Genomic DNA, 14,280 nt, shown 5'->3' with positions numbered 1-14,280 from the left:
GTTTCTGAAAAGAAAAAAAGAATCCTTGTTTCGTGCTTTGAGTAGCGAGGACTGTTTTAAACCCATTACATAATTAATAATGGGTTAAAAAGGAAAATAGTGGTCCTCTTAATATTTCTCACATATTTAAGGTTTTTAAAATTAAGATTTACATAGTGTTCCGTCATTTTCCTTGTCTTTTCCCTTTCCTCCTATGTTCTACCTAATACATCACAACTGATTTTATAAGTCTGCTTTGATTACTTTTTAATAGCTGCTTTAAGGGTTTTGTGTGTGTGTTTGCTTTTGATTGGCCACATGGAAGCTCAGAGGGTAGAGATTAAATCATTCTACAATGATTTAATCTAATCACCCTTCTAGTGCAGGAATCCATGTTACAGGTTATCTGACAGATAAATTCTTCCTCTGAAAACCTCCAAAGGAGTTGAGTGCTCTGTACCATCCCAATGTTGGACACACGTATTTCCTAGGAATTCAAGCGGAAATTTAAATCCCCATAAATGGTTCCCTTTGATTTCCTTCTTTTTTTTCTGCTGCAGATGGAATAAAGCTACTGAAAGTGGGGGTCCATGACCTGTTTACCTGTTCACAGTGAATTAAGTATAGAAACTGAGACTAAACCTTTAGACATGTTTATGGCAATTTTCCGTTGTCATGATATTGTTAACTGTATTTTATGAAAGTGTCTACAATGACTGGAAAAAAATTATTCCTTAATCACAGGTAGTTTGAGAAGCACTGGGTTCCCTTTCAGATGTTACCCATGGTAATATCTCAGATACTTGCAGAGTGCCAAGTTGTTTCACTTTCATATTATGTTCTTCAGGATAAAGGCCTGCCTTTCTGTTTGCTCCATAATTCCAGACACTTCACTGTCCTTGGGACATTTGTGTTGGATGTTTCTTTTCTGCCTAGGACCTAAAATTCCATTAGTTTTTATACCTGCCCTGTCATTCTTTTGACTTTTTGTTAGGCGTGTATATACCGAAAGCCAAATTTCTCAAATGAAGTGCTGCCAAGCCAGTTCTTCACCTTGAACTAGTGAGATAATTTTTTAAACCTAATTACAGACTTCCTTACCTCTTTTAAACTTTAGATGCTTTTGGCATATCATTTTGACCTAGTGATAATTTTGAGCATTGATTACATGTATATTGTTAATTGTATTTATCTATTGGTCACTTTCAGCTTCGTAAGCAGAAGTTCTATTCTTTCATTATTCAAGTCACTGATGGAAATTTTGAACAGAATATAGTGTTAAAAGCTCGGCTTTGTGGCCTTTCTCTAGAATCTTTTACTCATTTTAATACAGAACTATTCACCCGTGGTTATTAGAGCAGGGTATTTACCTAGTGTGAATTGACCTTAGCATTTTAGCAGTCATTTTGTCACGGGAGACTTCACTGAGATGTAATAAATTGGGGGATGTGAGAATCTTAATCACAGTGTGGAAACTAATTGGCATTTGGCTTAATAAATGACTCATGCCTTAGGATGGCTTCAATTTGAGCAGCTTCTACATTGAAGTGATTTAAATACCTGACGGAAGTAAAAGAAATGAGAAATGCATTAGTGCAGAGACCCTACTTGGCCTGTTAGTCTCTTTACTTATAAGAAGGCACAGTACTGTTAAAATGACCAATTTCTAACATTTTCTCCCAATCATTATCCAGTAGGTGTTTTGAGGTTTTTGCTACATGGTAGGAATAAAATCATGGGGAGTAGTTTTTCCCAGTAAGATTTCTCAGGCATGATAATGCCAATACGTAAGTGCCAAGCTAGTGGATATTTAAGACTCACATGTAGTTGAATTACTTTGAGCCTTTGTACAATATCTTGGTAATGATGACTTAAAGAAAAATCAAATACATTGTATTTTCAGTCTGTAAATCCCAACCAAATGCTCTTGGTCACTTTAATTAGCTTGGGAGGTGGCACTCTTTGTTCTTAGAGGTTGTGAAGTTAGTCTATACTCAAAAAGTCTATACTTACAAATCCATTCAACCAATTTAAAAAAAGAGTAATAAAATCTCTGGTATTTTCTTAAAGACACTATAATGAATGAGGGAAGACAGAGACTGAGACGAACAACAGTCTTTCCTGTTCTTTTCTCACGCTGTCTGGGCTGATACCATAGTTGTTAGATGGCTAGTTCTGTTTCTAAGGCCCTGAGGGGTTTAGTTATAAGCAAGCAGTACAGTACTCTAGTTGGGGGAATTCTCATAAATTTGAATTTATAAGCTTTTTGTACTTAAAATAATTTTTTTTAATACATTTTGGTTAAGTGATCTGGGCAGTTAATAATTAATAGTTACACATTTTAAAACATCATCTAGTAATATTTACCAATTTAGAGTTTAGAGCTTTACTTCTTGGTAGGTTTTGCTTTTTATTATGTTTAGTGCTCTTACTTTATACTTGAAATGCTTTGTACTTTGAGATACTATTCTTATAGAGGTAATACTACCTAGTATTTTTTTGACATTTAATAAAAATTTGTTGCAGAAATGATTTAATTTTTATTAGATATAACTTAATTGTGTAACAGTTTGTTTCTCGGCACATAGTAGAATCATGAATTCAGCTGTTAAGTCAGAATTTTGCTTGAATAATTCTGAAGTATCTTAATTCCTTTCTTTTTCCTCTAATTGGTGGGAGTGGTGGCAAGTTTCTCTATTCAGTATTGGTAAATTACAACCTTCATGATTGTATACTCAGTCCGACAGCAGTAAGTGATTTGCTCTAAAGTTTAGTTTAAAAAAAAAAAAAAAAGGTAGAATGTAGGCTTCCTCCTCACTGTTAATAAAATTAGGGTTTTTTTTAATTAATGCAAATTTATGAGACATTACTTTACCAATGTTGAATCTTAAAAATGCATTAACTTAAAATTAATGTCTCTTTTACCTTTCACTTTCCTTCCAGGTAAGTGTACTTTGCCTTTATAGGTAAATTTGATTAATTGAGTAGTATTTAAGCACTATTACGATGTTATATGGTTGTGCTTTAGAATTAGGTTCTAACAATTTTATAAGTGCTCTAAAATTATTACCTCCTTCCAGATATTCTCCTATTTTGTTTCAGTGACTTAGATATAGTTGTTTAATAAATATTTGATTGAGTAGTTATGCTTAACTATACTCTAGTGTCTTTTCACACAAGATTAAAAGGCAATCCATAACCAAATTCTAAAATGAAACCAAAAGAAAATGTAAGATAATTCTCAGGAAATTTAAGTAATTCTTGGAAAATTTGACAACATTTTGACAAAGGACATTTGACAAAGGAGATGAGAAGTACAGCCTAGTAGTTTTTCATGGGTCTGCTTCATGTTTACTTTTTCAAGAGTTAGCCACATGTTCTGTGTTATTTTGCATGACTGCATAAGGTTAAAGCTAAAATGGATTTTCTGTTTTCTTGCCAAGATTGTTTTTCTTTTTTAATTTGGCTAATAGTAGATCAGAATAATACTTGGCATTGAAGTTGTTGCCTTTTCAACAGTGGGCCCTGCTTTTTTTTTTTTTTTTTTTGGGTCATGAAAATACTGCTTTACATTGATACGGTACATTGCATGTATGATCTTAATTGATTTTCACAGTACCCTTGAAAGAAATACCTCTGTTTTGAAGGTGATAGATCAGATTTAGGGATTAAAGAGCTTGCCCAATGTGGCTTAGATAGCAAGTGACAGAATCAGATTCTTTCCTACCTCCTTCATACTATATCTTTTCATGTCTTCCATAGCACTCATCCTCATCTGCATTTAGTACTTGTTTTGTAACTGTCTAGTAAAAACATTAACCACTCAGTACTTAACCAAGTCATAGCCAAACAAAAAGAGAATATAAAACTAGCACCTCAGTGTGGGAAGGCTTGCCTTTGATAAATGCATTGTGGAGAGACATTCTATTTCAATGTAAAGTACCAAATGGATAGTTGTACTCTAATTTGAGAGGCAGTACAGTCTAATAGTTATGAGCAGGAACTCTGAAGCCAGACTTGCCTGGGCTCAAGCCTTAGATCTGTCACTTACACATTCTGTGATTTTGGGCAAATTACCTCATATCTCTGCTTCAGTTTTCTCTTCTGTAAAATGGGATAACAGTAGCACTGCACTTCTGAGGTAAAGGTAAACGATGCGGTGAATGAATTCATGTGTGAAAGCACTTAATAAAAGTATCTGGCACATTGTAAGTATACAATAAATGTTGGTTCACTCTTAATATATTGCCTAATTCTTTTTTAGCAAGACTTTTAAATGAAAATTTCTCTTTATGCCTTTCCATGGTTTTGAAAATTTGTATGCTAAACTTGTCCATAGCTTATTTTAAAAGTTCATTTTTTAAAACAATACAGAACAACAGTAAATTATAAATAAAAGAAACAGCGAGAAAGTCAAGCAATAATAAAAATGGAAAAAAAAACAAAACAAAAATGTTTCTTAATACTAGAGTTTTTTGAGGCATTTATGACTTTATGAGATAATAACACTTGATTCAAGAATGGACAATGATGTTTTCTGTCCGCTTTACAATATTAAATTAGTCATATTAAAACACTCCAGAAATCAAGCATTGATGTACCTTAAGGGTGCTTCCAGACAATGATGTCACTTATATTGGGTGAAGGAGGTCTACTTTCTTGTATTTTTATTATAGTGAATATGACTTAATATCATTTTCTTGCTTTTCATATCTTTAAAATACAGGGTGCCAGTACCGCCCTGTTGTATAGTGATATCACGAGAGGGAATGAACTCCTTTATAGTACATTTAATAGTGATACTAACTTGTTCAACTCCAGTTGTGATGGGGATTGGCAAACTGTGGCCCACAGGCCAGATTAGGCTCACCACTAGTTTTTGTACAGCCAGTGAGCTAAGAATGGTGTTTACCTTTTTAAATGGTTGAAAAAATCAAAAGAATATTTTGTGAAATACTAAAATTATATGAAGTTAAAATTTCATATATAAATAAATAAAGTTTTATTGGAACATATTCACACTTACTTGTTTAAGAATTGTCTGCTTTTGTGCTATAACAGTAGAATTGAGTAGTTGCAACAGACCATATGGTCTGCAAAGCCTAAAATATTTATCTGGCCCTCTGCAGGAAAAGTGTGCTGACCTCTAATATATGGCAGTTTCAAAAGTATGGCTTCAGTTCAACTTTCTGTAATAGGTGTGCTTCTGAACAGATTGTAATTAAAATATGTGATGAATCATATCTTCAGCTTGAGTTTGTATAGTGATATATTCCCATGGAGTTCACATAAGAAATTTTGGTGAGATTTATACTGATATACAGAAGAGGTACTCTGGTCAAATGTGCCATGTAATGTTTAGTCCCCTCATGCAGGTCTTCTAAAAAAATTTAATCAAACTTTTCCTATGGGCTTCATAAAGTTAGAAAAAACTGACATACATAGCACACATTCACTAAAAAATGTTTCATTTTAATTTCATTAGAACCTCGAAATGATTTCTAGGGATTTTGAACGTTTAGGCGCCTATGATGTTATTTCTCTGCTTGAAGTTTGTAGTCTTAACTACATGCTGTGGTTTAGTTAGGTGTTTAGTAAATGTATATTAAATAAATGGTCAAGGAAAATCAACGTGACTGTATACGTTTTTTTGCACAACAGAACTCTTCTAATGCCATTTCATTGGTATTGGTATTCTGTACTTCTTACCAAGTGCTTAGTGTAAGATACAGTTAGAGATACCAAAGTCTAGGCTTTTTTCTTGGGAACTATTCTCACTAGATAGTAACCTAAATGTGTATAAATTAAGTAGTTAGGTAAATTAGTACTGTTAAAAAATTTTCTTTTAATCTTTTTTTTTTTTAATTTATTGGGGTGACAATTGTTAGTAAAATTACATAGATTTCAGGTGTACAATTCTGTATTACATCATCTATAAATCCCATTGTGTGTTCACCACCCAGTGTCAGTTCTCCTTCCATCACCATATATTTGATCTGTTAAAATATTTGATCAGGGAGTTGAGGTTTGGGGGAAGACAGAGTATCTCTGAAGCTTCCAAGTTTTATATTTATTCCAGGAGTACTGGAAAGGAACTGGAATTCATACAAAGGGAACTATCATAGAATTAAATCACTTTTAATTGACCCAGTGCAAAGTTCCAGGCAAATGTTTGAAAGTGAGGTTAATATTGGAAAAGGAGTGTTCATTTTCTTTTCTAATAAAATAATCGTCACCTTGCTATTGCTTATATACTATAAGTCCTTAATGAATATTGTAAAACCTAAAACTGGATGTATGTTCTTCAGATGACCAGAATGTCAGAAATTGTTAGAGAAATATGTTCCAGGCTACGTTATTTTGAGATATTTTTCAATTTCTTTCCAAGTACTGAAATAATTTTGCGTCTTAATTGTCAGAAGTTTTTAAATCTTTTAGAACTATTATTATCCCTTTTAACGTAATTTGCTTCAGAGTAGACTCCTAAGTTTTTATTAACATTTTTCCTAATAATGCATTGCAGAACATTTTAGAGTAGCCTACTTTTGAGTAGTATTTGTTCAAATCATGTAGTAATTTAATTCTAATGGCTTTTTTTAACTTCAAAAATGACATTCTAATTGAAAATTCTAACAGGCTTATTCAAAGTATGTTAGTCATTTCTTTCATGGATTGAATATTTTTAAATGCTTTGGGTTTTTTATTTAATTTTTAAAATTTATTGATAAAACTTAACCAAAAGAAACTTTGTTTTCGCCTATGAAAGTAGTCTGAAATAAATGTGTGCAGAGAGGAAAACACTGCTCTTTAATGACAGTGTTTTTAGAGAAATACTTTTTTTCTACATTATTATGGTTAAGCTAGTTTGACATTTTACTGATCTGTTCGTAGAATGATGTGGTCTATATTTAAATTATAAGAAAATGAGTGATAGTTTCTCATTTTAGATCTTAATGGACCCGATTTGGTGGGGGAAAAGATTGAGTTAATGATCAGTAACTGATCTATATATTGATTCATTTTGTGCTTATTATAATGGGAACTGATATTCCTAAAATAAAAAATGTAATTTGGAATGTTAATAGCATTTAAACAAAAGTTTATGTGGGTAGTAATGGAGTAAGATGGGATAGTTTGGAAATTGTTCCAAATAAGCAGGGACAAATAAGCGTAGGTATGTTTTTTGTATTTTATTTTCTGTAACTTAAAAAGGTATCACACACACACACAAACCCTCTAATTCATTTTCTTCCCTATTTCTAAGAAAACTCAAATGACAAGGGATAAAAAAACTTCTAAATATTTTGAAAATGACTTAATTTACAATCTATAATGGATTTTTTGAAACCTGTGTTGTATTTGAGTTAAGGTTTATAAATGTTAAATGTTATACTGCTACATAAATATTTAGTTGTAGAAAAAATTGGATCCAGCTATAGACATCACACCTATCTATACAAATATAGTAAGACTTTTACTTGAATTTATACATTTTGAAAAGCTAAAATAGTTTTACATTTCTAATTGTGGGTGGCTTACTAGTGAACTGTTTGCAGAGTGGAAGAGAAGTTGTGTCCTCTGCTCTGAGAGATGGCCTGGCCTTGATTACATGGGTCACACAGTTCATATTTGTTAAATGGGTAAATAACCAGTGCTTGTGAATTGAGAATTAGCTGTATGGAAGATATGGGCATTTTCAAAAGATAATCTCGATTCAAATCATTGTGAAAGTTTAAAGATACTGATTCTTTCTATAACCTGTTGTTTTTTGAAAACTAACTTGTCTAGGTATGTTAACTACTGTTTCCCCGAAAATAAGACCTAGTCGGGCCATCAGCTCTAATGTGTCTTTTGTAGCAAAAATTAATATAAGACCCGGTCTTATTTTACTATAAGAGTGGCTCTATAATAGAATATAATACCAGCTCTTACATAATATAATTCAAGACCAGCTCTTATATAAGACCGGGTCTTGTACTAATTTTTGCTCCAAAAGACGTGTTAGAGCTGATGGTCCGACTAGGTCTTATTTTCAGGGAAACACTGTATTTTTGGTTAACTATGTCTGAGGCGAGTATGGTTTTAACAAAAGACTAAATGATTTTTATATTTTGGCATATTGTTAAATTTTATATTTCTGCAGGCATAATTGTTAATCATGCTCATAGTCTTCGAAGTACCAATGTTAAAATGTAATTGCATAGGTGAATTTGATTATACAAATTTAAATTTTCAGATATATCTTGAAAGTGTTAAAAATACGTTGAAGAAGATTATGCTAATAATAATCTTGTGTGATAAAATCAAATTTTATGGAACATTCCTAGTGTAATAATATATGAGCACATCTATTTTGATAAGATTATCAGATTATTTCATCATTTGTTTATAGGCGTATTCTACATTCTAAAGGGGAGCTAAGTGAAGATAGACATAAACAGTATGAAGAATTTGCTATGTCTTATCAGAAGCTGCTGGCAAATTCTCAGTCCTTAGCAGACCTTTTGGATGAAAATATGCCAGATCTTCCTCAGGACAAACCAACACCAGAAGGTAAGATATCCTTAAAAAAAAAAAAAACACTGTGATTCTTTTAGTAACTGTCACTTGTCTTTAGTCCTGTCAGATGTGTATTGAAAAAAATTTTGTAATGCCTTTAAATCTTAAATGCAGTAGTACGAAGACCTGAAAGAACCTTGAAAAACTACTTGAAATGCTCTTCTGAATGGAAAAGGCTTTGAGCTTAGAGAATAACAATTAACTTAGATATTATGATGAGTTCCCTTGGTTTTTTGTTTTTGTTTGTTTTTCTAACAGATATCCTTGCACTACATCTAAGAAGGGCCTGTCTTAAGCCGTATGTAGAGTTATAGAAAGTTTCACTTTATTTCTCAGATAGGTGATAAAGTGGATTAGACCTTTCGGATTCTAGTATTTCTATATTTATCCTTATTTTTATTCTATTTGTTTAGAATGATATATTAAATTTTTATTTAGGACTAAAGCTTACCTTGCAGTTTTGTGAGGTAAATTGTTTGTCATTTTGTGAGATGAGTTGTTTTCCATATTATTTCAAAGGTGTTTTAAACTTCCTTTTTGATTGTCCTTAAGTTGGTAAGATTCCTAATATATTACTGTAACCTGTCATACCAACTACTTGGTAAAATAATTATATGTATGTTATGTAGATAAGTGTTAATAAATTATTAATCTTAAAACTATCTGGCAATCCTATTTACTTAAAAGTCTTAACAGTGACGTATTTGTAAGTGTGTGTTCTGTGCTATTGAGCCGGCTCTGACTTTTGACCCTGTGAATGAGTGAGTGACGTGCACAGTGTCCTGTCCTCACAGCCCTGCTCAGCTCCTGTGGACGCATGTCTGCGGCTGCTTTTATGGACACGATCCATCTTGTATTTGTTTTTCCCCTTGTCCTGCTGCCTTCTGTTCCCTGCGCTCTTCTTGTCTTCTCCAGAGCACCCTGCCTTCTCACGCGGTACCCCAAAGTAGGGCAGCTTCAGCTTTGTCATTTTTGCCTCCAGCTATGTTTCAGGCTTAATGTGCCATAGGACCCACGAGTTCTTTCTGGTGGTTCAGGGCTATTGTAGAGCCCTCTTCCAACACCATATTTCAAATGCATCAATGTTTTCCTGTTAGCCTTCTTCACTGTACAACTTCTCATTTGTACATCGTCATTGGGAACACGAGGGTGTGGATGACCTTAGCCTCGGTCTGTAATGACACATTTTTGCTCTTGGTGATCTTTCCTGATTCTTCCATTCCTGTCCTTCCGAGTCTCAGCCTTCTCTTGATTTCTTGGCTGCAGTCTCCATTTGAATTGATGACTGAATTAAGGTAAGCAAAATCTTTACCAGTTTAAATTGTCTGCATTAAAGTTGTGTTATTTCTTCTGTAGTCATGATTTTTGTCTTGATGTTCAAATGTAACCCTGCTTTGGCACTTTCTTCTTCCACTTCCATCAAAGTTGTTTCAGATAATTGCTACTTTCTGCCAGTAAGATGGTGTCATCTGCATATCTTAATTTTCCACCAGTTTTCACTCCTCCTTCCTCTGAATCTAGCCCAGTTTTTATTCTACCAATTTTTAATCCTCTTTCCTCTGGATCTAGCCCAGTTTTTCATATGATATGTTCTACGTAAAGATTAAACAAATAGGAAGGAAAAATGCACCCTTGTCTGACACCTTTGCCTACAGGAAACCATTTTGTCTCCATATTCTGTCCTGACAGCGCCCGCAATGCAAGTTACACATCAGGACCATGAAGTGCACGCCCGTTTCTTTCAGAGCAGCCCGTAGCTTTTCATGATCCACGTAGTCAAAGGCTTTACTGGAGTTTATAAAACAGGTGAACCTGCTCTGAAATTCTTTGGAGCGTTTGAATCCAGCTTGAACATCCAGCATTTCTTGCTCCATGTAAGGTAGCAGCCTTTGTTGTATCGCCTTGCGCATCACTTTACTTACGTGGGAAATTCGAGCAATGCTCCTATCGTTACTGCAGTTTTGGGCATCTCCTTTCTTGGCAATTGGAATGTATATTGAACGTTTTCAGTCTGTAGGCCGTCGTTTGTTTTCCATTTGTTGACACGTTAGGATTTTGACAGATTCAGTCTGTGTGGTTTGAGATAATTGCATCATTATTGCATCTACCTCTGGTAATGTATTTGCAATACTTTCAGAGCTACTTTCACTCGTTTTCTGTAATGACAGGTTCTTCCTCATAGGAATCCTCTTCAAAAGTATCTCATCCTTTTGTTTCTTTTGTATAGATTTTCAGTATACTCTTTTCACCCTCCATTTTTTTTTTCTCCTGGCCAGATAATTTGCTTCCTTGTTGGTCATTGGCGTTCCTAAGCTAGGTTTAAATTTCTCTTTTATTTTTTGAATCTTCTGGTAGAGATCTCTTGTTTTTCCTTTATTGTTATTCTCTTCTGTCTTCTTACATTGACTATTACAATAGTTCTCTTTATCTGATAATCGTTGAAAAACTGCATTCAGGACTAACTCTGTTTTTGTCACCTTTTGCTTTTGCCTCTTGCCTGTCTCTAACAAGTTTTAGTGCTTCCATCACCCATCTTGATCTTTCTTTCCTTTTCACTTTTGACATTGTCTTTTCATATTCTTCGCTAATATTTCTAGTTTCAGTCCACAGTTGCTCTAGTTCTCAGTCAGTTAGGTTTAACAGTGAAAATCTGTTTTTACGTGGACTTTAAATCCCTGAGGAATGTTTTGTACATTATATTTCTTTCAGAGCTCTTCTTCAGCTTTACTTTGTTGTTTGTTTTTCACAGTTTGTGGTCAGTACCACAGTCTGCTCCTGGTCTTGTTTTGGCAGGGAGAATACAGCTTCTCCATCTCCTGCTTTCAGTGACATAATCTGTCGGACTTCTGCGCTGGCCAGCTGACGACGTGCATGTACACAGTCATCTCTTTGGTTGTTGGAAGTATGTGTTCGTGATGGACAAGTTGTGGGCTTCGCGGACATCTACAAGCCCATCTGCTTCATTTCTGACCCTTAGTCCAAATTTTCCAATGACAGTTGATTCTACTTTATTTTCTACTTTTGCGTTCCGGTCACCTCTAATTTTTATCAGCATGTCTTGTTTTGGTGTGTGATCAATTTCTTCTTGGAGATTTGTGTAAAAGCTTTCAATTTCATCTTCTTCAGCCTCTGTAATTGGAACATAGACTTGAATGATGGTCATCGGTTTTCCTGGAAGTCTGATTAATAATATTTGCTCAGATCTTCGATTGTAGCCCATAACTTCCATGCTACAGTTTGCCTCAATGTTAAAGTCACTATGTTTCCTCTGCATTTGTATTTCCAAAGTAGAACACTATGGCTGCCTGACTGGAAATGTCCCATTCCAGTCCATTTTCGCTCGCTAAAACCAGGCACTGCAGTGTTTAGACGTTACATTCCTTGCTTTACAATTTCCAGTTCACCTTGATTCATGCTTCTTAGGTTCCATGTATATGTGGAGCCGCATCTCACTTTCCTTTTGCCTGTGAGCACAGTAGCTGCTAGATGTCTTTTCAGCTTTGATCGAGTTGCAGCATTAGCGACAGTTCTGTTGGTACTTGTTCTCTGTTCTTCCCCAGTAACTGAGTGGTTTCCAACCTGGGCGTCTCATCTTTCAGCATTATCTCATATTTCATTTTGGACTGTCTCATTAGAGGGTTTTCAAGGTAAAAGGAAAGATTGACAAAAAAGAAAAAAGAAAGTGCAGCAGTGGTTTACTACTGCCTTCTGCTGCTGCGCAGTGTGTGGGTCCAAACCACGTGTGCCGGGTCTGTGGTGTCTCAGTCGCCAAACACAGAGACGTAAGGGCCCCTGTGGGTGTTTGTAAAGCATCCTTTTCTAATATAAGAAGGTGCTTTGTATTTTACATCTTCAGTTAAAATGCCTATTGTATACTGTGAATGTTTTATTCTACTTATATGTAATCCTGTACATAATTTCTAATTTTTGTATCTCCTGATTAATGAGCCTCAAACGTTTTAATTTTTTTTAATTGAAGTTTATTGGGGTGACAATAAACTGTTTAATTTTTTAAAAGAAGTTTCGTCATAGAATTCAGAATTTGTGTTTTGGTTGAATCTGTCTGGATTCTCAGAATTTTCTCAGTATATTTATTATATTTTAGAACCAAAGTCTTACCATAGTGTTCAGCATCCTTTGATATTGATTTACTTGGTTTATTTCTACTAAAATTTAAGCTAGTTTTTTTAAACTGTTAAATGACTTTACAAGTATTTTTAGGCATTTCCCAGAGATAATAAATCTTGACAAAATTCTGTCAACATTTTAAAAATATTTTCGCCAGGTGTAGAATTTTAGGGTAAGATTTTTTTTTCTTTCAGTACTTTAAATATGTTGCCCTGGTGTCTTCTAGCTGTATTGCTTCTAGTGAGAATGCTGTTATTATTATCTTTGTTCTTTACGTAATATTTATGTAATTTTTCTCTGGTTGTTTTAAGATTTTTTTATTATCACTGATTTTAAGCAATTTCATTATGATGTGGCTTGGTATAGTTGTCTTTATAATTTCTTGTGCTTGGGATTCGCTAGAGTTCCTGTATTTGTGGGTTTATAATTTTTATCAAATTTGGAAATTTGACTCTTATTTCTCCAAATATATTTTCTATTCCTCTCCCCGCTCCTGTGGGGATTCAATTACAACTATGTTAGGTGGTTTGAGGTTGCCCTTTTTATTCTTTGACTGTGTTTTATATTGGATAGTTTCCATTGCTGTGTCTTTAAATTCACTAATTTTTCCTTTTACAGTGTCTAATGTACTGTTAATTTCATGGAGAGATGTTGTTTTTATCTCTAGAAGCTGGTTATATTTTCCATGGTCTTAAACATGCTCAGTATGTTGCCTACTTATTTTATGATTTATATCATGTCTGCATTGCTTTTAATTGATTGATAGATTGATCTCCTGTATATCTCTGGTAATTTTTCTACTTCTTTCTGTGCCTGATTATGTCTCATTGGATGTGTGCTGGATAGTTTTGTATTCTTAGAAATATCATTGAGCTTTGTTCTGGGGCAGAGTTAAGTGAGTTGGAAACAGTTCCAGTCTAGTCTTTCCAGGCTTGTTTGTTAGGTGGGATCAGAGCATCCTTGATTCAAGGGCTGATTTTCCCTATTACTGAACCAATATCCTTTTGGACTCTGTGATTTCCCATGAATTAGAAGATTCGTGAATATTTTCCCAGTTCACCTAGTTCTCTCAAACGTAGGGGCTAATCAGTATTCAACTGAACATTCCAGGGGGACTTTCTGTAGATTTTGTGCTGCTTTTTCCTCTCTGGTACTCTGTGTTACAGAATCTAGCCACCTGGGCAAGAGTCTTGCCAGACTGTCAGCCCCATCGTCCTCAACTCATGGAGACTGTTGAGGTCTGCCTGGCTTCTCCCTTTCTTGGTCATGGTCTGGAAAATCTTACCATGCAGTCAATCAGGGCAGTTAATTCTCTCAGGAATCACTTTCCTGTGCCTGTGCTACCTCATGTCTAGTGTTTGAAAACCGTTACATTCTGTTATTTGCCCACTTGGTTGTTTTAGGTCACTGGTGCTGCATCTTCGCCTGAAGAGGCCTAAATTTTTCAGTGATCAAAATATCCTTTTTTACCTCACAGAAGTGAGATTGTATCATCCATACTGTTTTGCAACTCTTTTTAGTTAACCATGTATCTTATATGTCTTTTCATGTCAATTCATATTGAGCCATCTAATTCTTTTAAAATTGCTGCATAGTAATATTCTGTTGCATAAT

General features: G+C 34.4%; 1 protein-coding gene across 3 annotated transcripts in view; it reads left to right on the top strand.

Moving 5' to 3' along the window:
• The window catches only part of UPF2 (UPF2 regulator of nonsense mediated mRNA decay), a 97,351-nt gene that overhangs the window by 10,443 nt on the left and 72,628 nt on the right, over positions 1-14,280 (top strand). For all 3 annotated transcript variants that reach the window (XM_033100654.1, XM_033100656.1, XM_033100655.1), the window contains exon 4: positions 8,372-8,532. In XM_033100654.1, the coding sequence (XP_032956545.1) occupies positions 8,372-8,532 (161 nt within the window). The remainder of the gene's footprint in view (positions 1-8,371; positions 8,533-14,280) is intronic.

This window comes from Rhinolophus ferrumequinum, assembly GCF_004115265.2.
Source record: "Rhinolophus ferrumequinum isolate MPI-CBG mRhiFer1 chromosome 5 unlocalized genomic scaffold, mRhiFer1_v1.p scaffold_110_arrow_ctg1, whole genome shotgun sequence".
NCBI lineage: Eukaryota > Metazoa > Chordata > Mammalia > Chiroptera > Rhinolophidae > Rhinolophus > Rhinolophus ferrumequinum.
This window is presented reverse-complemented; position numbering and strand designations above follow the sequence as displayed.